This window comes from Typha angustifolia, chromosome 12 (genome assembly GCF_048772165.1).
Source record: "Typha angustifolia cultivar Huaian chromosome 12, ASM4877216v1, whole genome shotgun sequence".
Classification (NCBI taxonomy): domain Eukaryota; kingdom Viridiplantae; phylum Streptophyta; class Magnoliopsida; order Poales; family Typhaceae; genus Typha; species Typha angustifolia.
In genome coordinates, this window is record NC_133250.1 from 10,389,152 (window position 1) to 10,415,755 (window position 26,604).

At 37.8% G+C, this 26,604-nt stretch overlaps 6 protein-coding genes across 12 annotated transcripts; 4 read left to right on the forward strand and 2 right to left on the reverse strand.

The window, feature by feature from the left end:
* The first annotated feature begins 458 nt into the window (after window positions 1-458).
* Window positions 459-3,163, forward strand: LOC140772151 (iron-sulfur assembly protein IscA-like 2, mitochondrial). The gene is made up of 4 exons (XM_073114071.1): window positions 459-666; window positions 1,475-1,605; window positions 1,693-1,801; window positions 2,854-3,163. The coding sequence occupies exons 1-4, from the start codon at window positions 511-513 to the stop codon at window positions 2,914-2,916; spliced, it is 459 nt and encodes a 152-aa protein (XP_072970172.1). The 5' UTR covers window positions 459-510; the 3' UTR covers window positions 2,917-3,163.
* Window positions 3,164-3,577: 414 nt separating this feature from the next.
* LOC140771690 (probable nucleoredoxin 3) lies at window positions 3,578-6,992 on the forward strand. 2 transcript variants are annotated; one of them, XM_073113297.1, is made up of 4 exons: window positions 3,578-3,915; window positions 4,523-4,628; window positions 5,025-5,504; window positions 5,898-6,992. In XM_073113297.1, the coding sequence occupies exons 2-4, from the start codon at window positions 4,548-4,550 to the stop codon at window positions 6,480-6,482; spliced, it is 1,146 nt and encodes a 381-aa protein (XP_072969398.1). In that variant the 5' UTR covers window positions 3,578-3,915; window positions 4,523-4,547; the 3' UTR covers window positions 6,483-6,992. The 2 variants fall into 2 exon arrangements, with proteins under 2 accessions (XP_072969398.1, XP_072969399.1); XM_073113298.1 differs by lacking the exon at window positions 3,578-3,915 and adding an exon at window positions 4,353-4,371.
* A 138-nt stretch (window positions 6,993-7,130) lies between these two features.
* Window positions 7,131-9,103, forward strand: LOC140771689 (cytochrome P450 CYP73A100-like). Its single transcript, XM_073113296.1, has 3 exons — window positions 7,131-8,002; window positions 8,113-8,243; window positions 8,340-9,103. Exons 1-3 carry the CDS (start codon window positions 7,173-7,175, stop codon window positions 8,942-8,944), a joined length of 1,566 nt encoding a protein of 521 aa, XP_072969397.1. The 5' UTR covers window positions 7,131-7,172; the 3' UTR covers window positions 8,945-9,103.
* A 16-nt stretch (window positions 9,104-9,119) lies between these two features.
* On the reverse strand, window positions 9,120-15,553 carry LOC140771688 (nuclear pore complex protein NUP88). The gene is made up of 9 exons (XM_073113295.1): window positions 15,104-15,553; window positions 13,982-14,133; window positions 13,147-13,269; window positions 12,780-12,924; window positions 12,109-12,170; window positions 11,597-11,813; window positions 10,032-10,949; window positions 9,638-9,887; window positions 9,120-9,543 (listed from the first exon to the last, which is right to left on the reverse strand). Exons 1-9 carry the CDS (start codon window positions 15,515-15,517, stop codon window positions 9,305-9,307), a joined length of 2,520 nt encoding a protein of 839 aa, XP_072969396.1. The 5' UTR covers window positions 15,518-15,553; the 3' UTR covers window positions 9,120-9,304.
* Window positions 15,554-17,647: 2,094 nt separating this feature from the next.
* On the forward strand, window positions 17,648-21,929 carry LOC140771722 (ethanolamine-phosphate cytidylyltransferase-like). 2 transcript variants are annotated; one of them, XM_073113351.1, is made up of 10 exons: window positions 17,648-17,802; window positions 18,191-18,591; window positions 18,726-18,961; window positions 19,236-19,414; window positions 19,758-19,829; window positions 20,350-20,417; window positions 20,600-20,717; window positions 21,072-21,131; window positions 21,245-21,367; window positions 21,526-21,929. In XM_073113351.1, exons 2-10 carry the CDS (start codon window positions 18,227-18,229, stop codon window positions 21,595-21,597), a joined length of 1,293 nt encoding a protein of 430 aa, XP_072969452.1. In that variant the 5' UTR covers window positions 17,648-17,802; window positions 18,191-18,226; the 3' UTR covers window positions 21,598-21,929. The 2 variants fall into 2 exon arrangements, with proteins under 2 accessions (XP_072969452.1, XP_072969453.1); XM_073113352.1 differs by having other exon boundaries at window positions 17,656-17,802; window positions 18,146-18,591.
* A 143-nt stretch (window positions 21,930-22,072) lies between these two features.
* LOC140771723 (protein SMALL AUXIN UP-REGULATED RNA 51-like) lies at window positions 22,073-26,459 on the reverse strand. 5 transcript variants are annotated; one of them, XM_073113355.1, is made up of 4 exons: window positions 23,013-26,459; window positions 22,813-22,936; window positions 22,484-22,690; window positions 22,073-22,381 (listed from the first exon to the last, which is right to left on the reverse strand). In XM_073113355.1, the coding sequence occupies exon 1, from the start codon at window positions 24,579-24,581 to the stop codon at window positions 24,108-24,110; it is 474 nt and encodes a 157-aa protein (XP_072969456.1). In that variant the 5' UTR covers window positions 24,582-26,459; the 3' UTR covers window positions 22,073-22,381; window positions 22,484-22,690; window positions 22,813-22,936; window positions 23,013-24,107. The 5 variants fall into 5 exon arrangements, with proteins under 5 accessions (XP_072969456.1, XP_072969457.1, XP_072969458.1 ...); XM_073113356.1 differs by having other exon boundaries at window positions 22,774-22,936; XM_073113357.1 differs by having other exon boundaries at window positions 22,786-22,936; window positions 23,013-23,428.
* Between the last annotated feature and the right edge of the window lie 145 nt (window positions 26,460-26,604).

The window sequence follows — 26,604 nt, forward strand, 5'->3', positions numbered from 1 at the left end:
TATAACTACTTGGTAAGAACAACTAATAAAGATGTTTTTATGCATTAGAATCAAAATATAGAGATCTAGTGGTAAATACTTAAAGTTTCTTTTGTTTGATATACAAATTATAAAGTGTGGTACCTTCATAAATTTATGGCACTTATACATAATTAGTGAGAGAGAGAAAGGTATTTGGATAGTATTTACCAATAAGATAAAATTAATTGTAAGTTGTAACTTAATATTTATTTTGTTGCTCAACAAAATAAATAGGGTGGGTTATTCCTGTAAAGAAAAAACAAAATATAGTGGATTTTAATAAATATTTCCTCTTTAATTTGTTATTGGGGCACCCTAAATGTACCCTAGCAGTGTGCAAGCTTGTACTTTTACCCTTTTACCCTTGACCATGTCGGGAGTAAAACGTAAATTTAATTTTCAGCTAAATAGTTTTTCCATTAAAATCGGCCGTGATTAATACTGTAACAGCATCTGCGAGAGAAAGGAAGGGGAGGGGGAGAGAGAGAGATGGCCACGTCGCGATCCGTCATCTCTCGCCTGGCGCCGTTAATTCGCGGACGGATCGAACGCAACGCGAGGCTTCTCAGCTCCGCCGTCGCGGCATCTCCGTCCGAGCCCGCCGCCGCTGACGACGCCGTTCACATGACGGAGAACTGCGTGCAAGTAAACCCTTTCTCTCCTTTCCTTTACTATCAATTCGTTATTTCTTTCCCCCTATTTTTGGGAAATTGAAATAATAATCTTTTGATAGCGAAGGAAATGGGAGGTCGAAACTACCTCGAGAAAAATTTGAAGTGATTTCTGGTGAAAAGTTGCCCTTTTTTATATATTTTTTGATAGGAAGACCGGAGAAAGGTGTGGTTTTTTTGTTGGAATAGGTGAAGATAGACATGGTATTTTGAAAATAATGCTTAGATTTTCTTGTGATCATTGTAGTTATTTATGATATTCATTAGAAATTAGCCATCCTTCATAAGGTAAGCTGCAATTAATAAGGTAAAGATTTGAGCAAAACTAACCATGTTGATGTTTTAACTCGGACATCTCTCTGAGCAAGCAAAGGTTGATAGTTTGGTTCAATTGTTAATAGATCCTTGTTCATGGTGGTTTTGCTAATGGAACTTTTTGAATTTAAGGGTTTTTTTTTCTTCTTTTTTGCTGTTTAGATCCCCCAAAAGGAGTTCTGTATCAAGGATCTCAATAGCATGTGTCCATTTGCTCGTTGTAGTAGATGAACATCTATTAAATATTCCAAAGATTGACATGCAAATTCCCTCGAGGACTTTGGTGTTTTGGTGATGGCCAGCTTAGCTGGATCATATTTTTGGAATTATGTGGTAACAAGTCCTTATTTAGGTTTTCCTGTCTGAGAATCCTTTCAATAGTAGAGATTATAGTAGTCATAAGCTATTGAAGTTAGATTATATGTTCTTTATGCCATTCTGACTTTTGGTGTGTTTTGCATTTGTAGAGATTGAAAGAGTTGCATGCCAATGAGTCGTCTACAGATGGAAAAATGCTTCGTTTAAGTGTAGAAACGGGTGGATGTTCTGGATTTCAGTATGTCTTTCTGCTGGATGACAAAAAAACTGCAGATGATAGGTTCATTTCTTTTGCCATTGAAATTGATTGTTCCTTTCCATTTGACATCTTGTTCTTTGCTCATAGTTGTTTTTGAAATGCTTCTAGAGTTTTTGAGAAGGATGGTGTTAAGTTGGTGGTGGACAATATCTCCTATGACTTTGTGAAAGGTGCTACTGTAGATTATGTTGAAGAGCTGATCCGTTCTGCTTTCCTGGTCAGTTTCTTTCTTAATCATTGTTCCATTTGTATTTGACCCTATTCTTTTGCATGTCATGTTTTCCTTTACTATAAACGTAATAGTGATATAGATAATTTAGAAATGCTTTAATAAATTCATGTTTGATATCATTGTGCTATTAACAACCGAAAATAGCGGTTGTCCTCTTGACTGGAATTCATCTTGCATGACAAGGGTGACTAGAAGGTGATATAGAGCTTAAATTGTTTGCTGCCTTAATTTTCCTGGCCCCTTGAAAACCATATCCAAGTAAATGATCCTTGATGTGGGACTGACAGATAAATGCCAATATATTTGAGGCCCTCGTCGAGGATGATTTGAAATGGATGTCACTTAGCAGTTTTTATGGCATATTTCTAATCTAGGGTTGATATAGGAAAGCAAATATATATATATATCCCTAATGCACCTCATATTGAGACTTAAAGGCTGAAGCAAATCAAGGTGCAGACTGTCTTGGATCTTGAACAAGCAACTGGAAAAGCTTTAGTTAATCATTTAGCAACCCTTGGAAGCCCATAAATGTAATTGCTGCCTTCAGACTCATAATTACTATCTAAAACAATGGAAAAGCAACAATCCTCGCTTTGGACTATATCCCTTTTTGATGAAAAAACCCTCTGATGTTGCTTATGGCATTTTGTGTAGCTAAGTTGTTTCATACCAACAAGTATGACAGAAAGCACTAGATTTCTATGTTCGTTTTAAATTTAATTCACCAAATACTTCTCAAGTAAATGCTATTCTGTTTTAATAATTAACTTCTTACAATTTGTAAAAGTTCTTGTTCTCAAATGGATTCATTTTAACTGTTACACCTCACTGTGCTTTGATTAGGCATGTCTATTACTCTATTTGCTGCATTTTGTCTGAGACACAATTATTATTTTTCTGTATCAATAAATTTTTGTTTTTGTTTTCCTAATAAGAGGTCAGTATCTTTTTGGCACTGGATGCAAACAAAATATGTCTCTATTTGAGCTTTCTTCAGCATACATAAGCTATAACAAAATTGTACTTCATTGCAGGTGGTGACAAATCCAAGTGCAGTTGGAGGATGCAGCTGTAAAAGCTCGTTCATGGTCAAATAACTGCGGAGTTTTAAGTGATATGAACAATTCCAATGCACCTATTGGGCTATTGGCTGTCAGCTATTGACATCCAAACTTTTAGCAGTGTTTTTGAGTTAGATATGTTAAAATTACTCTTGTCAAATGTGGGGTACATCATATTAAGGGATCAGATTGTCAGAATGATGTGCATATTCTTGCTTGTGAAATTGTAATTTTGTTTATAGCATAGTTCTGATGCAATAAATATTGAAAGAGTTAAACTTCTTATCTTGTCTACAGTATAATAAATAGGAATAATTTTATTTAGACTTTCTGAATTATTACCCTTTTTCACATACTTTTTAACATACTTTTTAACTTAGAGATTCAAATAGTTTTTTTTCTTAGTTCAAAAGAATATATACAGATATATTTTTCAGTTCTGAGGTGTACATGAATAAAAATAATAATATAAAAAGTATATGGAAAAATAATAATAATAATAATTCGGTCTGAAATTATCCCTAATAAAATCACCATTCGATCTTGTGAGGATGCTTGTTATGGCTGAATGATTGCCAGTGGGAAACATGATCTCTCTACTTCTTTTGCCCTCTTATTACGGGCTATATAAACACGTATTTATTTATTAATTGTTGTAAAAAGTACAAAAATCTCATTAAATTAAAGCCCTTTTTTACTTCTTCGACCCCTAATCATCAATTAGCTGCATGGAGTTATAACGTTTCCTTTTCTCCATTAAAGCCTGCCATTGCTGTTTCTTCTTCAACAAACTAATCACTAAATTAAAGTGTTAACTTTGTTTTAATTGTGAAATCAAGGGGAGATAACGATGGCAAGGAACATCACCGACCATCATGGAGATTGGAGAGTCCAAGGCCAAAGGCGGCTGCCCTGTGTCACCATGCAATAGTTGCACGATATATGTGGCATTCATGGACATGCACTAAAGCAGTAAACCTCTTATTCAACACCAAAGATCCCTAGCACCAAATTGAACGCTAAGACAATATCAAGGTAAGAGTCTATTTCATCTCAATCTTCTTCTTTCTTTCTTTTTTAAAGAGATTATCCTTTTTCTTATGTTGTATAAGAAGATACGCTTCTTGTAACCAGTTATAACTAAAAAGATGAAGCCTTTTTCCAAGATATTGATCAGAAAATTTTCAAAATCTTATCTCAAACTATTCCTTTTTAGTGATTAACTGGTTACCAATCTCCATGTTGGTTGGAGAATCTTATCGATATGCCAATCAAGGGTACTTCTCTGTAACACGTTACAATCTTATGTTTTTTTTACCCAATCTTTATCCGTTCCTTTTTATGCTCAATCTTATACGTCTCAGGAAGAATATTAATAGAATATACTTTTTCTAGTTGACAACTGCATGCAAAATTATCTAGGAAGATTGTCCTTCTGAGATGCTAACCTTAATCCTTTCACCCATATGAGAACAATTCACGGCTGGCAAAGTAATACTTTCTCATCTTTATCCATTTTCTGTGCTAACCTTACTATCCTTGGGAATAGTATCAGTAGAATATACTTTATCTAGTGGACAAATTAGATGCTAAGCTTCTAACCTTGATCCTTTCACAATTCATTGCTTCTCTTGTTGCCCAGGAGAAATAGGAGAGGAGACGAAAAGATGGCAGTGAAGGAAGGAGAGACACAGATATCAATGTTGAAGTCAGCAGGGGTTGAATTCCTTCTCTCTCATGAAGGGCAGGTGATGGGAACTTATGATTCCAGCACTAATTAGTATGAATTATAGTATAATTTCCTTATGTTTTACCCAAAATACTAATAAGTTTTCGCTTTTAGAAACTTTGGTTTACTCAAATCTCTCAGAGTAGTTTCTGCTATATGTTGTTCTTCAGTGCAATTTCAGATAATAAGTTGTTGTTTTTGAATTGATTTACATATGTCAGAGATAGGTGTTCTGATTAGATAATGCAAGTTTTCTTTTTCTAATCTCATAACTCGGTAAAGGCAATTGAATTCAATTACAATTGAACTGATAATAGAGGGCTGTACATGAGAAACTGAAAACTTCAAGATGCATGAAGATTTCTAAGAGAGGCCGGCCTTAAAAGGCATTTCCTTTTTGATGATATGCAAACAGGTGCCTTTGTCATGCATTGAAGGGAAGACCACCTGCCTCTTCTTCTCAGCCAACTGGTGTCGCCCCTGCCGCAACTTCACACCGCAATTAGTCCATCTCTACACCACCCTGAAGACCATGCAGAAGAATTTTGAGATTGTTCTCGTTTCACTTGATCATGACGACAATAGCTTTACGGATCACTTCAAGAGTATCCCGTGGCTCGCGGTGCCATTCGACGTCGATGTTAAGAGAAGACTATGTAGTAAATTCCATATCGAACGCCTTCCTTCTCTCATTCCTTTGGCATCCCATGGGATGGATATTGAGGAAGATGCAGTTAAGTTGGTTGAAGACTATAGAGCTGATGCATACCCCTTTGGTGCTAAGAGAAGGAAAGAGTTGGAGGCTATGGATGAGGCCAAGCGCCAAGGGGGAAAACTAGAAGAGCTTCTTGGGAGAGAAGAAAGAGACTATTTGATCTCCAGAGATGGCACAAAGGTGACCTTATTAATTATTGAAGTTCTTATATTGCTCTTGCTAATTATGGATTTTTCCAAGAATTCATAGCTAAACTGTTTACATGTAATTTATCAGTTCATCTTAGTATCACTTAACTGACTGAAACTTTATAGAGAAATAAGCAGTGGGATAGGAATGACCACCATATGATGGCATATTATTTATTGAAATTTGGTTGACTGAGGTTTGATGGAATTATGTTCAACTTACCTATCATTCTGAAGACCATATTCTAAACAGTTCTGATGAAAAAAGAGATAAAAGTCACCAACATTTGGCATCACTACTAGGAAAGCAATCTGTTCTAATTCATAGCTACTACTCTTATCTTGTGCTAATTCATTAATTCCTTTGTTTCATTCATATGTATAGGTTCTCATATCTGATCTTGTTGGAAGAACAATAGGCCTCTACTTTGGAGCTCGTTGGTGCCCGCCGTGCCGCAGTTTTATGACGACGCTTAAAGATGCATACAACGAGCTAAGGATCTGCGAAAACCGAATCTTGGAAATAATTTTTGTTTCAGCAGACCGCGACGAGGATGAATTCAGATCAAGCCTTGATGAGATGCCATGGTTAGCAATTCCCTACACTGACAGGACTAGACATGATCTTAGTAGAATCTTCAACGTAAACGGAATTCCGACGCTCGTAATTATCGGGCCGGACGGGAAGGCGGTGACGACCGACGGGCGAGCGGTTATCGCAAAATACGGTTCTGTGGCATTCCCATTCACTGAATCAAGAGCTGCTGAGGTAGAAGCAGCATTGCAAAAAGAAGGAGAGGGACTTCCAAATCAAGTGAAGGATCCTAGACATGTTCATGAGCTGAAGTTAGACATTGCTAAGGCTTATGTCTGTGATGCGTGCAGGAGCCAAGGGAGGCACTGGGTCTTCTCTTGTGATCTATGTGACTTTGACCTCCATCCCTCTTGTGTTGAAGGAATCAAGCAGTAAATTTGCACTCAACTTCAGTTGGTGGTGCTGAACAAATCATTGCCACAAAAGAATGGTTCAACTATGAATGTTCTTCTTTCAGGACCTAACCCATTACTGATATATACTACAAAGAATGCATCTAATTCAGCACTATCTCATGATCATGATGCCAGCCAACCACATGATTTTTGTGACAATTGAAGTAGGTTATGCTTGGACTTGTACAAGGTCAAACATTTTAAACGCCAACCTTTCACCAACCCTCTCCCACCACCATGAGAATGACAACTTCAAACATCACATTCACCTCCCACTCTGTAGAAAAGGGAAACAAATTATTGTCTGTCTTCATATAGAAATCATAAATCCTCTAAGTGTCTATTCTGCACAAATATGCTAAATGTTAGAAAAGAAAGAAATTAATAAATTAATTGGCAGAAAGCTGCCAACCAAACCCTTGCCTTTCCACCAAGTATGAACATCTGACTCATCCCAAAAACAACTATGCCGAACTTAGTGATGTGACTCTTAGGTAGGTAAATACTAATTGCAAAAGACCTATTCCACCAATCCTTTTAGTCTACACCAACCAAAACCGAGTAGTACGTTTGACTTGGTTTTCATAATAAAGCTGTATAAATTTGTATATATATGTAGAAATCTCCTCATTCCCTCCATAACAATTAATCGAAGAAGATTTAATTGAATATGGCCATCTCCTTGAAGAAACTAGCGCTGTTCTCCACTCTCCTCTCCATAAGCTTGATCACCCTTCTATCAAAATCCTTGTACCTTTCTCTCCTCCTCTTCCTCCTCCCCCTCCTCCTCCTGTCCAGCACCAAGAGAAGACCCAACAGCCCTCCTGGCCCTCTCTCCATTCCAGTCTTTGGGAATTGGCTCCAAGTCGGCAATGACCTGAGCCATAGGTTCCTCGCCGACTTGGCCCACAAGTATGGCGACGTGTTCCTCCTCAAACTGGGGGCAAGAAACCTGGTGGTCGTCTCCGACCCGAAGCTCGCCACCGAGGTGTTGCACACACAGGGGGTGGAGTTCGGGTCGCGGCCAAGGAACGTCGTCTTCGACATCTTCACTGGGAACGGGCAGGACATGGTATTCACGGCGTACGGCGACCACTGGCGCAAGATGCGGCGGATCATGACGCTGCCGTTCTTCACGAACAAGGTGGTGCAGCAGCACAAGGGGATGTGGGAGGAGGAGATGGATCTCGTCGTCGAGGATCTGCGGGGGGATGAGGCGGGAGTGGGAGTGGTGGTGCGGAGGAGGTTGCAGCTGATGCTGTACAACATCATGTACAGGATGATGTTTGACGCCAAGTTTGAGTCGACGAGCGATCCTCTCTTCTTGGAGGCTACCAGGTTTAACTCGGAGAGGAGTCGATTGGCGCAGAGCTTTGAGTATAACTATGGGGAGTTTATTCCTATTCTCAGGCCCTTCTTGAGGGGTTATCTGAATAAATGCAGAGACTTGCAGAACAAGAGGCTGGCTTTCTTCAACAACTACTACGTGGATAAGAGAAGGTAAGATTACGTACATACGCACGTATTCTTTCTTCTTTTTCTTTCAAAAAAATTTAAAATTTTGACACGCATTTTCGCTAAAAAGAAGATAAATCCATTTCTTTAATCAGGAGTATTATGGCTGCAAATGGGAGCAAACACAACCCCAACTGCGCAATAGACCACATACTAGAGGCTGAGAAGAAGGGAGAAATCACGGCGGACAACGTGACATACATCGTGGAGAACATCAACGTCGCAGGTAGACAAAGTTCTTCTAGTTTTGTCCTACTTTCTTTTTCGGGGGGTGGTATAATAAAGAATTTTGTCTAATTTAGCTTGCTCTGATCTTATGTAGCTATTGAAACCACCTTGTGGTCGATGGAGTGGGCTATCGCAGAGCTCGTGAACCACCCCCGGGTCCAAGACAAGCTCCGCCGTGAGCTCGCTGATGTCCTCCACGGCGAGACGGTGACCGAGTCGAATTTGCAAAAGCTTCCTTACTTGCAAGCCGTTATAAAGGAGACACTGAGGCTGCACACTCCCATCCCCTTGTTGGTCCCCCACATGAACCTTGCGGAGGCCAAGCTCGGCGGCTACACGATCCCCGAGGAGTCCAAGGTGGTGGTGAATGCATGGTGGCTCGCGAATAACCCCGAGTGGTGGAATAAGCCAGAGGAGTTCAGGCCGGAGAGGTTCTTAGAAGAGGAGGGGGCGGTAGAGGCGGCGGTCGGCGGTAAGGTCGACTTTAGGTTTTTGCCGTTCGGCATGGGCCGACGGAGCTGCCCGGGGATCATATTGGCGATGCCGATTCTGGGGATCGTCATCGGGAAGCTCGTGACGAGCTTTCAGATGCGGCCGCCGCCAGGGGCGGAGAAGGTGGATGTGGAAGAGAAGGGTGGGCAGTTCAGCTTGCACATTGCTAAGCACTCTGTGGTGTTTTTCCGGCCAGTAGAGAAGTGAAGAACTCATGCTTTATATTCTTGCCATTGATTAGTAGCAGCTGTGTGAAATAAGGATGATATTGTTTGTGACGAGTAAACAAATGTATTTTGATAGGAAAGATAAAACAAATTGAATTGTGTAATTCTATCAAACAAATGAAGAAAGTCTTGTTTTGCATGTAGAGATTCATATCTAGGGTATACATCAAGACTTTTTTGTGATTTAATCAGGGATTCAAGATAAAATTAGGTCGTACAAAGAACGAGCCGTTATACATATTAATGTGCATATGAGATAAAGGGTTATGGTTCTACAAATGGCCATGAGAAGAAAAAAAAAAGCTGACATTTTTCTGCACCTCACAAGAGCTTGAGATTGCTATTTCCCCTGGACATTCAATTCATGTTCAATGAGATTTAGCTTCTGGGTGTTCTCTTCGTTTAGAATCGACAGCCTTTCCAGCGACATCTTTAATGTTGACATCTGAGCCTCTGGAACGTAGTTTCTTCCCCTTGATGGCGGCTGTGCTGGCGATGGCTGACTGTGTCTTCTCATCCTTGCTTTCAAGGCTTCAATAGACATGTGCAGGGCATCTAACTCAACATCTGCAAACCTATCTGCATTGTTTTCAAGAATCGAATGTTAAATTTGTGACTCAAATAAACTTTTAAGTCCAAAGCTTAAACTACATAAAAGGAAGATCTTGCATACCGAGTTGGGCCTTGAATTCACGCTCTGCTCTTGACAATGGTTTCTTGTTTGCCGCAGGCAATGTTTTGAAACTTTGTAAACGCTTCTCTAAAAGCTCATATACCTTGAAGGCACGATCTATTCTGCCCTCTATGACTTGATCTTTGGCATTGAATTCTTTAAGCAACTGCTTTGTTGCGTGCAAGCGTTTCTGTTGGTCGTCGATCACTGTTTTTAGATATCCTGCATGTTCTTTGAGCTCAATGTAGACCTAGGCAAGCAGTGTCAAACCAACAACGGAGAAGAAAGGGTTCCGGTTAGATAACTGAAGCTGATCCACTATACACTGTGCAAGCAAACCAGGTAACATTACGAAATAAAAACAATAAAATGGAAATGCTCAATCTGTTATTACCTTATGTGCATACTCTACATAGTTCTCATGGAAAAGCTTGATATAGTGATGAAGAGTTGACCGGCCTTCAATGGAGTCAGCAGTCACAGATCGAAGGCTTGTTGAAGCGGGAAGTGTTATGACTTTGGGGCCAGCAAGAAGCTCTTTACTTATAAATTCAGGAATTGTGGCTTTTGTATCATAAACAGATTTATCATCAATCTCATAATGAAAGGGTAGTGGTTCTTTCCAACCCTTCATTTCCAGTTGAATACACTCATATGAGAACGTCACTCCGACTACCTGCAAATGACCATATGAATCGGCTATTGTAAGAAAACCACACAGAAATGGAGAGCAGGATTCATCATTGGCTGCAGTGAGAATAGGATGCACAGAAGGCGGTTTTGCAGCTGTGTTTGCATCTGAGAATGGGAGAAAGTGCAAAGTTACTACGTCAATTCCCCCACCATGAACACAGTAAAATCTCTCCGAGACAAGAGGATCATGAAACAACGATAACATGCAATTATGATCAGGCAGCGCCAGGTCCACAATAGCTAGCCTTAGCAAAGGAGGTGAATGTTCAAACAAAACTGTATCTGCACCAGTGCTCATATTTGATCCAATATTGAGAGGATGATGGAGTTTCGAAGTAGAAAGATCCTGGGAGTTTGACTCGCAAATCATTGCAACGCCCTTTATATGGCCAAGTGAATCAACATCAAGGTGGGGGGAAATACCAATGCTCCACTGGGGTTGTATTTCATCAGCTAGAGCATCAATCTGGATCTGCCCACTGCTCCAGGCTGTAACAAGAACTGAATCTTTGCCAATAGAGCTATAAAGAAAACTCACAGATCTGCCTTTACAGCCATCACTGCTCTGGCCTTCAGACACATTATTTTCGTCCTTGCGGCAGACTCTACAGAGAGGTCCCTGTATTATTGCACACCTTGTCCATTATAGAAGTTGATTAATGTTAAATCTCATTAAGGTAAAACTAAAAGAGAAATGAATAAATTGGTCAGCCCTGAGATATACTTTAGTCAGATGAAAGCTAATGAGGGAAAACCTAAAAGTTAAGATATCTGATAAAGTATCTTTAAATTAACCCAAATCAAGATACACTACTATGTTCTGACCTTCATGAGTATACCCTTTTGTTGCTGATCTATAACAACAACCACACAGATACAGATATTTGGCTTAAAAAACTAATATCTGAATTGAAAATTCAAAGTTAATATATAAGGTAGAATATCTTCAAATAAACATTAAGAAAGAAGCATTATACCATCTAATACATAGGTGATCACAGTGAGCAATTCACTGAATGTTTTGCCTCAATAACCTTGTGCAATCTACTCTCTTCAAATACTTCCTTAATTAAGTTTGACAATCAGTAATTATAAGAACTTCAGAAGTGGCTTATTAATGCTGTCAAACAAGACAAATTATATTGCAGACTTGCACATTACTACAGAAGAATATAAGTACACTTTACAAATAAAATCAATCACAATGTGCTTCGCAGAGGCAACAAAATTTTGCACATATGATAAAGAGAGATGCAGCAAGCATGCCTGTAAAGAAAGCGATGCGTCTACTGGGGAATAAGGATGAGCTCTTGATATTGCTACACTCCGCCCTTCGGTTGATTGATCTGCTACCTCGGGAAATGTTGCTTCTAACCAAGCAATGGCCATACGTGAGTTGCTAATAATTCTTGGACTTGTTGACTTCAATCCAAATGCATTAAGATCTTCATATATATCCTGGATATATCTACTATTAAAGAGGCTGCACCAGAAAATAACCATAATTCTTCGAATGAATTAGAATATAAGCAGGCTACTGAATAAGAAACTGCTATCTGCGATCCAATTCTAAGAGTGGAGGTCTCCTATAATAGATAACAGTAATACTACAAGACTAATTTTTCTCCTCCTAAAAATGTTTCTATTTTCACCTACTTTTTATGTAACAAGTTGAAATGCCATCTTCCAGTAAGAATACGTAGCACCCAAATATTTGGACAGCAGATAGAAACAGTGTAACAACAAAGGAAACAGAACCAGATCAAATAGAAATGTACCTTCCAAAAGGAACAACTGGACAGAGAATGTAGACTGAACCATCACTGAATAAGATAAAAACCTGCAGACCAAAAAGAACATTGATTATAAAATATTAGAATAGATATAATAGGTTTAGTCATTACAATTCACAAAATTAAGCAAGAGTTTGTATTAAAAGAGAATCCTAGAAGGGCATCCCAGTGCATGAGCTCCCCCTAAGCAGGGTACCGATTTCCTATGCTTAAAGAGAAGTGTTTAGATAAATGAAGAGAAGGCATTGGAACAGAGCAAAAGGGAGAAGCAAAACCATGTCTATGAAGAAGGGCAGATTAATAGGCCTTATAGGAGAAAACAAAATGTATATATGGTTATCAAAAAAATCAAAATCACAAAATTGAACCTTGCACTGTAGCCTCAGATTTGACATAATTGTTTTGTTATGTTATCTACATACTGAGCACAGGTTTTAAACACCATACCACGAGTAAGTATCTAACATTAACAGGCAACAGCGTACTCTATGGGAACATAAAGTATTATTTAATTACTAGAGTTAATTCAAACCAACAAAGAAACAACCAGTGCAGAGGCACTGTGTATATATATGCAATATGAGTTCACCAACACAAAAATGAGCATAATATACCAGATGAAATGACCTTTAACATAGGAAAATACTAATACCCACAGAAAATCTATCCCACAAATGATGGCTTCCATACGAAAATGCCACTGGGCAGATCGATGCAGCATTCTGGCATCTTCCAGGTTGGACTGGCTGTAGATAATATTCCTGCTCAGGTCGCTCTCGATCAGACGATAAATCATATAGTCTGCACAACATAATTTTGCAATTTTATAAGGTGAAAAATGCAAATGACCTAATCAACAGTGTGAGAAAAATAAGGTTCAAGTCTACATTATATCACTGGATGAGAAGTGTGACTAACGTAATGATAAGATCTATTTTGTAATTTGTACCATTTGATGTTATAAAACATGGTATAAAATATATGTATTTCCTTCTCCTTGTAGTTCAAAATTTGAAGACATACCTGAAAACTGAATCTGATGTCAAAACTCCCAAATGACTACTACTAAAAGGGTGCCACAGTGTTTGTAAAGTTTGCAAACCATTGTTTTGACCAGCTAACACTTTGGAAGCAACTGGAACAGTCCTGATAGAATTTTACATTTATGAGCCCTTTAACAACCCAAATCAGTATGAAGATGGTTAGTATAAGAGAAAAAGGGAAGAGGTGAAAATAAAAACAATGTAAAATCATTTTAGCCTTGAATGATGTTTATTAGTTTAATAATCCTCAAAGCCAAAAAATTAATTTTCTTAGTAAAGAAAAAGTTCGCATCTTTAATACAGGTGAAGACTTTTATATCAGTGCCAATTGAAATATTTTTACCAATTGATCTTATGAAAAATAGAAGAAACAGTTCCTTGAGTAAAAAGACAAAAAACTACACAAATGGAGTCAGTACCAAGTAGAATGTTATTTACTTTGCTAATAAGAATATCTGCAAATTTCATGACTTCATTTGTAGAGGTCATATCTCACCTTACCCACTACTAAACTGTTGATATATGACACAACCAATATCTGAAATATCCACTTATAGAGCATCATAAGTGGAGAAATAAATGCTTTTAACATAAGAGGCAACCTGTCAGGCTGTGATACATGTGGACACTATTAAAGAAGCAAGACTACATTACAATTTAATAAATAGTATGCTTCCAATTTTATTTGCATCAATTTTGTTTCATTAAATAAATTGATATATAGATTCAATGCCAGAAAAATCTGGCAAAGGACAACCCAATTTAAAAAAAATAGAAGACTGAAATGAATAATGATATACTAACTCCAAATAAACCTGCAAATAATTGTGTCACCAGTTGCAGAAGTCCTTTCATATATGTAGATGAGACTTAGACTATCAGATCCAGCAAGAAGTAAAGATGACCCGTCTAAATTGAGTGAAACATGACGGACAGGGGAGGGGAGTTGAATATCTGGCATCAATTTCTGCATAATAAGACACATTGGTATGAGACTACCAGTTAAAAGGTTTTCAGCAGAAAAAAAAAAATAAGAAGTTGATTTTAACACAGACTACAATTCAAGTCATTAGGTAAAACAGTTCTTGCTTGGAAAGCATGCCAACTGCTAAGTAAACATGAAACTGTATTTTGAATCTAACAGATTAATTGGTTTAGGTACTATTAAAAGTTCCAAAAGAATCACATGAGCTAATCTTTTAACAGTATGCAAATAATGATGCATGGCTTCATTGGTTCCCTTCCTTATATAAGGACTCAAAAAATATCGGATCCCTGCCTAGACAAGCAAATTGTAGAGAATGGACTAGAAAGGAGATAAAGTGTCAAATGTGACTGCGCTTCACTCAAAAGCATCTTCCATACTTCATTATCTTCTTGAGATGAATTCGACGGATAGACAATCTCTATGTGAACCAATATATATCTAAAACAATCTTGCTAAATCCCAGCATAAGGATAGCACATAACCAAAGCTTTTAATGTCTTCTTAAAATTTGAGGGAACATCACATGAATAACTAAAACCTAGTTAGTCAACTCATGGACTATGCCTGCATTGTGTGCATACTGCATTCGAATCATATCTATAAGATTGCCCCTCTTAACATACAATTAAAATATTATATTTAATGTAAATTCAACGAACAGGGAGTTTGCCTTTTGTCAGAAAAAACATACAATTAAAATATGCAATTGAAAATGCGCTTCCCTTGTATCCTAGGCATTTTACATATCTCAAAAGAAGTGCTTCAATAGACTATAAATCCATAATGTTCTTCTATGAGAGTTTCATAGTCAAGCTGAAATGGCTAACTATATTTAGCGATGCCCTAATTACTGGCAAGAGAAACGAGAAATCGTAATGTCACAGAAAAAAAAGGGAGGAATGGGAAAAGAAAATATATTTCTTTTCTAAAAGGGAAGTAATCGACCGACCTCGGAGGGGACGGCGGCCTCGACGACGACGTCATCCGGCGAAGAAGAGGAAGAGTCGGCGCCGAGGTCACGAAACCGAAGGGACAGACGGTGGACGCAGCGGGAGTTCGGGTCCCACAGGTAGAAGCGGGACGCGGAGGGGTCCCACGCCGCCAAGTTGCTACTGCCATCTCCTCCACCGCCGATTTGGCTCCGGAAACCAGAAGGAGAAGAAGGAAGAGCTTTAGGGCTAAGGTTAAGGTTCGGACTTCGGTTGGCGAAGACGGGGTGCTTCGGGAGAGGAACCCACTCGAGAGGGTTTTTCTTTCTTTCCCTGGAAGAGAGAATGAGTGGAGACAAGGAAGGAGGAGGAGGGGAGTGGTAGTCCGACGGTGGTGGAGAAGACGGCGGCGGCGGCGCCGCCAGTATCGTCATCGGAGAAGGAAGCAATTCTACTAGGTCAGTATTCAGCTACCCACATTGCAGTCAAAATGTATCTTATCGGGTCGGATCGGGCTAAAATGTCCGGCCCGGTTTTATTTTTCAAATAACCCCCTACATGAGTTATTAATCGCACAAGTTGCGGTTGTTGGTGATAACTTAATTGTTTTAGGATAATTACACTTAAATTTATAAACTAGTACCCATTTTCACATAAACCCTTTCATGTATCTTCTATGACATATTAGTTATTTTAATTAAGTAAAACCTTCGCAATGCTTCTTTAATTTGTGCTTTTATTGAAAAGAAATATCACTTGACTTTCACATGATTAATTTTAAATACTCTAAAGATGGTTATTTGATGTGTTTCAGTGACATTGTGATAGTTTTCTAACTTTTCACCGAGGGATAAACATTTGAATAGAGATAAATAAAAAAAATCTATAAAATAATATATACATGAGTTTAGTAGTCTGTAAGTGTAATTAATACTTTTCGACAGCAATGGAAAATCTTAGTGGAGGTCTTATTAAGATAATCTGCAATAGCAAATTTATTGAAATTTGAAAGACTTAAGATTGAGTATATTCCCTTGGATCGACGGTTGACTTATATTGCTACAAGTCCGAGGGACTTTGTTTCTAATGTCTCTAATCCTTTTATCAACCGAAGAAATATAAGCATGCCACATGTTTTAGCTATGAACTGTCTTAATTTATTCCAAGTATTAGTATTCCGTTACATGATTTTGATGATTACTGGATCTAGAAGTTACAACCCTCGAGTTATGCTTCCTCTAAATCTGGGTATCACTTCACTCGTGCCCTAGTCGTTCAAACTCATAGATAGGAGGGATGGACTAAATTATGGATTATTGACTATCTATTTCTTTTAGTGCATAGTGGCTACCACTCTCTAAGATTTTGTGAAAAATTCTCTAGTCATTAATCTCAATTTTGAGAATAGATGTTCAATGGCTTTGGATCAATTAGGGTGACGGATTGCTGGAATATGAAATAGCCTAGGGTTATAATGTTGGTATTATTTTGGCATATATGAAAATACATAAATAGTGCTCACTTCAACAATTAGAGAGAGCTTGAAAAAGTTTGTCTTTGTATTATATCCTTAATCAATTAATATCATGCTTAGTTATTTGTCGGACATATGAAACCGGCCTCTACCATAATCCCTGTTCGATAATGACCATTCCCACAAGATTGGTTAACGGTTAACAACAATGACTTATTTTTTAATTGAAAAGAAGTTGATGGGAATAGTTACATAATTTGACAAGCTAATTGTAGCCCTATTTTTGCGGATAATAGATGTTGGCCTTACAAGTCAACAGTCATTATTAAAATTACGGTTCGAAACTAATTCTATCATTCTAATTAATTTTTGAGAGGCAGCCAAAAGCATCATCGATCCATCGACTCATTATAAGTAATATCAAAAAAATTTAACTAATAACTTCAATAATTATAAAATTACTTGATTGACTTGCTAACAATGGTTGGAGCTTTGATATATTCCTAAACTTTTGTGTAAATTTTGCTCTCCCATCTAGCGGAGATTTTTGTAATGGCAAGGTTAATTTATAAACTTTCTTTTTCTCCTTAAAAAGAAAAAGAAAAATCTCTTACCACGTCCTCTTCTGCGTAGTACTACTGTACAGCTAAGTTTGGTTGGTTGCAGGAAAAGATATCGGTGAATAGTGGATCGACGGAGACGTTATACACGTTTAGATGCTCTGCTATCCCACCCCTTATTCTTATTCACAGCCGCGGATAAAAGTAGCAACAAACGAACAAGATACAGGTCATTTATCCGAGAAATAGCCGATAAGTAGGATAGTTATTGGGCACGCTATCCCATATTTACCAGCAACGTGTGAGCAAAGTGATTCTAGAATCCCGAACACCAACAAAGGCCCGCTCTCCTCTCGAATCAGAAAGAGACAGCTGAACCGATTCCATACAGCTCGGCCACCCAATCAGCGCCGTTGGACACCAAATCAACGGATACGACGTAGTCCACGAGCTGACGTGGACTTCTCGGATGGTCCACTCACGTGGGACGTGGCCCCCAGGGATCACGTTATTAATTGTGCCAGAAAGCCAAGAGTGGAGAACGAGGTGGTGGAGGTCATCCCACGCCTCCGGTTTGTGAAGCTCCGAAATAAAGAAAGGGGGGGAGGAGGAGGAGGAAAGCAAAGATCTCCGCTTAAACGAAGACCAAGGAGAGATTTTGATCGGAGATCTCGATATAGTACCGGTTCGTCTACAATACCCATGTCTTATTTTGCGTTCTTTTGACCGTTTGATAGTTTTCTAGATTGGTTTTGAGGTTGAATAGAGTTTCGAATGCGGTATTCAGATACGGATATGATACCACAACGCAAACTTTATTGGTTCTACCTGCTTGTTTGTCTAGATAGATTGGATCTTTTTATTGGAGGATCAGATCTCTTTTCACCTCGTCTTGTTTCTCGCCGTTCTGAGCAACTGTTGGGCAATTTCTATCTGAGCTCATGAATGCTTTTTATTTTTTATCTTTTTAAATCATGAACAGGCATAATGTAGCTTTTTGACAACTGGAATTTTTTTTGAAAATCCAGAGCGTTTGATTCAGTCATTTGAAACCTTAAATCGGTTTTGTGCAGAAGCAAGTTTTGGGGCTTGGTCCCCGCATATAAAAAATGGGTTCGATGGAATTTGAAAGCAATCACTGGATCTGGGATGGCGTATACTATCCTCAATTGTTTGGGCTTGGAGGAATCATGATCACCGCTGCCATACTTTTCTTGTCGACTGGCTATTTTGGAGGAATCGGCGCTCCCTTCTTCCCTTACTTTTGGCCACATATGGGGCTCTTTTACAAGAACAGAAGCAGGAAGAGGCCAGTGAGAGTATACATGGATGGTTGCTTTGATCTTATGCATTATGGCCATGCAAATGCTTTGCGACAGGCCAAATCATTGGGAGATGAGTTGGTGGTGGGAGTTGTTAGCGATGAGGAGATCGTGGCGAATAAGGGACCTCCTGTTTTATCCATGGAGGAGAGGTACACCAGCAATGTGATCCCCTTAGATTGACTGACTTCCTAATTTAGATAGTAAAGAAGTAACTCGTTTTCTCTCTTACCTTTTAGGGTTTGCTCGTTCTAGTACTCTAAATCAAATGACAATCTTTTGCTAGGTTGATCCTTGTCAGTGGGCTAAAGTGGGTGGATGAAGTCATCACAAATGCTCCTTATGAAATTACTGAAGAATTTATGTATACTCTTTTTAATAAGTATAGGATCGACTATATTATTCATGGAGATGATCCTTGCCTACTACCAGATGGGTCAGATGCTTATGCGTTGGCAAAAAAGGCAGGACGTTATAAGCAAATCAAGCGCACAGAAGGTGTTTCAAGCACTGATATAGTTGGTAGGATGGTATAACCCTCTTATGTTTAAAAAATAATAATATTTCTATTATCATTATTGTTTTCTATATGATACACTACACTTTTCTTTCTTATAAAAAGCTTCTTCTACTACTTTGCAGTAGATAGTAAGTTCCAATTAACTTCAATTGATGTTCAATGAAATAAACTACCACTTCACAACATTTTCTATTTCTACTAATTAATATCGTAATTTTCAGTGTGTCAAAAAGATTTGTTTTCTCATTAAACCTTACTGCAATTCCTTATACATAGGTAGAATACTATCTTCATTGAGGAATCTAAGTGCTGATAAGACCAACAACAATTCTCCTGACATCAAACAAGGGCTTTCTGATGAGAAGATTCAAGCTGAAACCTGCAATTCTGTTAAAACTCAATTATCTCATTTTCTTCCCACATCTCGCCGGATTGTGCAATTCTCAAACGGAAAGGTAAGATCCTTGAAGTTCTCCTCAGAAAAATACTTTCTTCTGCACTTCTGATTGTTCAGTATAATTATATTATCATCTGAAGTGCGTTAGAAGTTTTGACATGCATTAAGCTTGCATAAAAGATGTTTTAGTAGTATGTTTTTATACATGTATAAGCTTTCCAACAACCAAAAGTATGATTTAACCCTTTCTCTGCAAAACAGGGAAAGTGATAATTAAATTATTGATATCAGACTAGGTAGACACTACACCAATTTGAGCACCTGATATTTTAATGATCTTGTCATTAACTTTATTGTAATGATTATCTGAATCAATCTACAATGTAATACATTGTGTGCAGGGACCTCTACCAGGTGCTCGTATTGTGTACATAGATGGAGCTTTTGACCTTTTCCATGCTGGCCATGTCGAGGTATACATTCATGAACTTCGAAATTTGATCATTCATGTTCAAGTAACTAGAAAGACCCTATAGCTGATAAGAAGATAGTGCTGATAAATCTTTGAAATTTGATTGATTTCGGATGAGCTCAATTAATCATAAATAACTGTATGTCCTTTTTATCCTGACATAAGGGGTTTTACTATTCCGTCCTTTACTATATGCCTCCTGCAATCTCTTGAGAACCGCACAAATTAGAGCTTTGCATTTCTCCGCCTTCACACTGGACAGCTAACTGATAGCAGTTGCAGAAGCATTTATGATGCAAGTATACAACCCATACACTAACTCTATAATTGCAGAGATCTGCCATGTTCCATTCAGAAATTATCATTTAACCATCTAACTTGGACATGATATTCCATTTGCTTTGCCACTCTACTTATTCCTTTCCAGCACTTAGCCCTTTTTGTTCAATATATTTCTTTTCTTTGTTTGCTTTTCTTACTCCATCTGTTTGACAGAAGCTTGATCTTACTCTCATGTACAGATACTCAGAAATGCTAGGCAACTTGGTGACTTTCTACTTGTAGGAGTTCACAATGACCAAACTGTGAGGTACTTAGAAAGGATTATCTTTAGACAGCATATATTATCATATATATTTAAAGAAGATAAAAATATATTATCCAAAATTTGTCATAATCTCTGACAGTAATATTATTGATAGAATTCTGCTTCTACCTGCTTTTTGTGAGAATATGTGTTAATTATATCTTTCACCCAAATATCTTATGCAGTGAGAGGAGAGGCTGTCATCCTATCATGCACCTCCATGAGCGTAGTCTTAGTGTGCTTGCTTGCCGCTATGTTGATGAAGTCATAATTGGTGCACCTTGGGAAGTTTCAAAAGATATGGTATGCCAAACTGTCATCTTAGCTGCTGCATATTAAATCTCTTACTTTACATCGAAGAACAATCAAAATGTTGCACCTTAACTATCTCATCACCTAGTCTATCCCAAAAACCCTAAATCAGCTTCATCTTCTTATATTTGTGAAACTAGCCGACTCATACCGGATAAAACACACCCAAATATTTCCTCTCTATAAGAAAGCATGAGAGAAGATGAGGATAGTTTCTTTCATTATGTCCAGTTCCAGTGTTTTGCATAATGCTTAGATTCCAGTATTTTATTCTTCTCATGGCAAGGGATAGAAGATAACCCAGTGTTGCTATTTTTCTGTTCTCATTCCTTACAAAATGTGCAGATCACTACATTCAACATATCATTGGTTGTTCATGGAACAGTGGATGAGAGCACATGTAAAGTAAGTCTTTTTTTCTTGGTCAAAGAAAGGGTTTAGATTTAGATTTTTCTCCAGCAATTGCCTTTTCTTTTCTCTGAACTTCTACTCAAAAAAGAATGACCTATTTATCGCAGTGTGACACCGACCCTTATGCCACTCCCAAGAGCATGGGAATTTTCCAAACAATCACGAGCCCAAGAGATATCACTTCAATGTCAGTAGCGAGGAGAATCATCGATAATTATGAAGCTTACAAGGTACTGTATCACTCTTGCATATCTGTCACCATATTCTGTACAACAATCACTTCTACATTTGAATGACTCTGATCTTAAACAATCACTTACATTGCCTCAGTTTCTGCTCAAATTACTTTTTCTTTGTTTTACTTACAACCTAACTTTAATTCAAACAGAGTAGAAACTTGAAAAAGAAAAAAAGTGAAGACAGATATTACACAGAGAAGAAGTTTGTCGTAGGAGATTGATTCTGGACGAATTCAACTTTCAATGTCTTGACAACTTCTATAGCCATGGTTCACACGCTAAAAGGAGATCAGTGATTAAGCATGCACATTTGTCTGATGAAAGTATACTCATCAAGACGCTTCCCCTTTCTCAGAGAAGATAAATCTTTTCCATATAGGAAGTTTAGAGCCTATTTGCAGTGGTTAGTTGGAGGTATTTCATGGTGTGAGGCGACTTTGGAGAAAAAGGCGCCTATTTGTTTTCTATATTTTTTTTCTACAAGTCTTCTTGGTGAATTTTGTTACTAATTGTGAATCTCAATGTCAGTAGATAATTCAAATTTCTCTTCTAATCTTGAGATAATTTATATTTGTACTAATTAATATAGAATGACAATAGTTAAACCCTGAAATCTATGAAGACACTAGCTGATGTATTTTTATTTTGTAACAAATATTAAGCATTTCTACAGTAATTTGATATCTTAGACAAATATTGTCATCAGAAAAAGATAGTTTAAGCATTTCCAATCAGAATTACAATTTTTCTGTTCATCTCTAATTTGACATGGAATACTACCTGTGTACAAAAGGGTATCAATATTCTCAAACTCAGCAGTCTGATTCTAACAAATCTATTCACAGCATTAATATATCTGAGAACAGGATCATGAAGGGCATATTAATTATACAAGTGAGGGAAGGAGAGATTAGTTTCAAAGCTGGTGATGGAGGAATATGCTTCCAAAACCTGGAATTATACAAGAGTGGCTTCTCACCCAGCAAACTGATCCTTAGAAAAATCCTGTACATCATTCAAACAGTGGAATATAAGAGTAAGAGAAATGTTGCAATATTTTGCTCAAAATTACAGGGAAATGAGCGGAAATTTATTCTTCTTCATCACCTGACCAAATGATAGCAGGTTCTTGCCATTGGTTTCTCTGCTCTTCAACTTCCATTTCTTCTTCTTTTTCTTCTTCTACCTCCATGACCATCGCCTCATCTAGAGATTGGCTTTCTTCGATCCTTTGGGTACTGTCAAGGCCCTGGTATTGCACCCAGGGGGCTTCATCCATCGTCACTTCCTCTGCGACTACGGGATCATAATTTCCTAGCAGCAAACATATAAGTTCAAGGATTTGTGCCTTAGAGATTGCAAAGGTCTTGCAGATGTAATTGTGTATAAGTTAATACATGAGAAGTAACCATTTAGAGTGCACTGGACGAGCATACTCTTTACTTCATGAGGCAGTGTTTTGGCCGTCACCGCCTCGACTTCTTGCTGCTGAGAAAGAAAGACGAGTGATGGATCTTCTTCTTCTCCTTCTCTTCCCGTCAGCAAAGTCAACCCAGCATCCTTGTGAGAGAAACCATCAAAGGAAGCGGAAAAAAGGTTATATCTATGGAAGAATTGTTGGAGAGATAAGAAGTACCACTCCTTTGATCTTCTTTTGTTGAGAGAGGTGAGAGAGGTCATGCGCCACTTCTAGCTCTTTCCTCTTCGTGTTGACTCCAAGAATCTTTGCCATCTCCAAGGGATCTTACAACTCCAGAAGTTCCAATCCTCCGTTTCAAATTCTGAGAAAGCCCAGGCTCTTTGTGGATGGATGTCAACGGTCCGGAGCAGAAAAAAGTCAAACGGATAGAACGACAAGTCCCTGACGCTAGACTTACGGCCAAGTCTCAAGAACCTATCTCTTAGAGCCACTCGTCTAAGTTTTGTTCTTAGTTTTTCCCTTCTTCTTGATAAGAAGAATCCGGGAGATGCTCTCCAATCGAATCCGAATCGTCCAATCTTATAGATCGGAGGGGTGTGATTGGACTGGATCTCATGTTGGATTAGTTAGATGTCCGTAGGAAGTTTTTTTTTTTTCGCATCACATGGCAACTATATTGACTATGAATATATAATAACTGGGTCTCCAACTTATTAGGCTAGTGAATGCTTCATTGTTAGAAAGTTTGAATCCTTTTCTATTGACCAAAAGTGACGATATGATTAAGAAGTTGGCAAGGAGGAGATAAAAACTTCCGGATAAACTTAGATATCTCCTTTTTATCTGTCATTAAAAAAGAAAGTAGAACTTCTATCTATTTAAGTCAAATTCATTCTTTAAGTTCATATCTCAGTTCAAAAATGAGAACGAATGTTAACGTTAGAATATAAAAAATATAAATTTTATTATTATTAATATACAACCAAAGAAATGATATTACTACGAAGTTGATTTGCCTCCATGAATAAATAACACTGTCCATAATTTTTCCTTCTCAAGCACTGATCAGAAACAAGTTCTTAGTATCATTGATCAAAACTTTCCCAAAAGATTTGAAGAAATAGAAGGAAAAGGGAGAGAGAGAGAGAGAGAGAGAGAGAAATTCCTCTAGAAATTCATATAACATTGGAAACAAACAAAACCTGCATTGCCGTCTCTCTTGAAAAAGAAGAAACCAAACTGAAAGATCTCAGACAAAGATCAGGGGGGAGATACAAACAAAGATCATCCCTCTCCATCAACTACTTGTTCTCATCTGCACATTGGCTTTGGTGGGTGGTGAGACTGAGCAAGCTCAGCCTCAGAGGAACAGTAGCAGAACCCATCCTTCCCCTTCTCCACCACCTTCAGTATGCTCTCGAACACAGAGACCTCACAAGGAATCCTCAAAACTCCTTCTTGTTGAAATCCAAACTCCTCCTCTGCTTCTCTGAGTAGAGCTTGAAAAGCTCTGTGACCCAAGTACTCTGTGGGGATGACAAACCTCTGCATCTCCTCCCCGACGCAGACGGCGAGGTATCCTTTTGGGACATCGCCGGAGAGCGCTGCAGCAGAGGTGTCGGTGAATGACAGAGTTCTTTTAAGGAACTTCATGCCTTTGCTGCTGCTGCTGCTACTGTTAGTGCTGCTGCTAGTCTTGGGTGTAACAGAGAGCTTCTTCCACTTCTTCAGCATCTGCTGAAGCCTGACTATCTCAGTGATCTTGTTGGGCTTCTTGGAGTCCATGGATCTCTTGCTTGGTTAGGGAGAAAGGGAACTATGATCTTGTGGTGGTGCTTGTGGTTGTAATGGCTTTAGATGGCAATTTAAACAAGTTGGTATGACTTTTTTTAATTTAATCATACTGTTCATAGTTGTTATTATATTATTTTTTGTACTTTTTTACTTGGGTTTCTCCTTAACTGTTTCAGGAATCTAACTGATCAGTTGTTTCTTAATAATTTTTTGAATCTTTTTTTTTTTTTTCTGAAGATGAAAGAGAGACCATTTGCAAATGTACCAAGAAGGACAAATCTTCTTCCCCATAAGAGTAAAGTAATTCTATGAAAAAGGCCCATATTTTCATACATAATTTGAATTGGGTAGGATCATTATTTAATAACTTAGCCTCTCTTGGATTCTGTGGCTTTTAGGAGAAAGCTAACTTCTGGACTTATTCACATATTGGAGGTAGTACTACAAGTCCTTTGGTCAATTTATTGAAATTTGAACCTATCTCTCATCTTTGAATGCTAACTCTTTATTCACTCTCCTACCATGTGATCCATGAATAATATTTTGTAACAAGTATGTTACAAGTTCTGGTATATGATCCAATTACTCTTTAAGATATAGTTTATTTGGATTTAGCTGCTTAGGAGAACATGGCAGGTAATAGAGCAGCAGATCTGCATGTGAAAGTCTCTTAATTATGAGTCATTTGTACATTTATTATCTTAACTAGAATGACTCTAATGCCCACCATGCTATCCTAATCATTTGGTGGTTGAGCAACTTTGACTTAAAAACTTTATTTCCATATAATGTTCAGATCTGAGTATCGGTAGTTTCGTCATCTTGCAACTTTAAATACATCCATCATGGTGCAATACTATAAGTAGAAGCAATATAATTGTTAAAGTTGATCATTTGGTTTGTTGTATCAGTGAACTCAATATATTGGGTTTCTTCTGATAACTTGAAATTAAATCTTAGATCAGAACTGTTTTTTTTAAAAGAAAAAAGTTCTGATCACATGTTTGTTTCAGCACACTGTCCTTGTAGATCTGAATATGTTTGCATCTTAATCAGAGGAGCCAAATTCAGTGTGCTGAAGTACTATTACTGCAGACATAAATTTAGACCTCCAAGTGATGCATTGAACAAGAAGACATATGGACTTAACAATGAGTTGCAGGTGAGATTTGTGATAGACTATCTTAATCTCTACCAGGAACTAATAATATTAGTACATGCAAGTAGTATATAAGATCATGTGAAGTACTTCTTGTGCTTTTATTTCTGTGAAAATGGTAAGAGTTATTTATATTGATGCAGTATGTGCTGATCATTGGATGCTCTTCAGATCACTTCTAACTTCTGAAACACTGTCATAGCTTTGGACTTTATGGCTGCTAAACCTGACAGTTATTTTAGTTGATGTCAGTCAAAAGCCTACACTTCCCCCCCACCCCTGTTTTTATCTTCCCCAAATGCTAGTTTTCAGGATATTATCTTTGTTTTGATTTGGATCCGAGGAAATGCACATGCCTCAGGGAATAGCATTTGTATTTTAATCCAAAGTATTGAGTGTCTCTCAGGGTTCATCTTGACTGCATGTGGTTGGAGTCAAAGAAGCAATTATCTGGGCCTCAAAGTACCAAAAGTTTGCAATTAAGTTGAGTTAATTCTCCAAGCAACAAAAGAATCAAATGGAACCACTTAGAACTCTCTTCATGTGAAGTATGTACTAGAAATTTAAAAAAAAGTTTACCCACTTGACTTGGAAATCTCACATGATCATATATATATATATATATGAGTAGGTACATTACAACAATCTTTTGCAATATAATTTGCTTTTTAACCACAAAATACTTTGACATTTTTCCTCCTATAGATTCTTTCTACCTACCTTTCTTCATGCTAGTAACTCTCTCTTTCTTCGGTTTTTATATTGGGCCTCTGTCATACTTTATTATCATCACGGGCCAGCCCATTAACACCGACGGATTATTATTATTATTATTATTGAGAATGTCTCAAATTT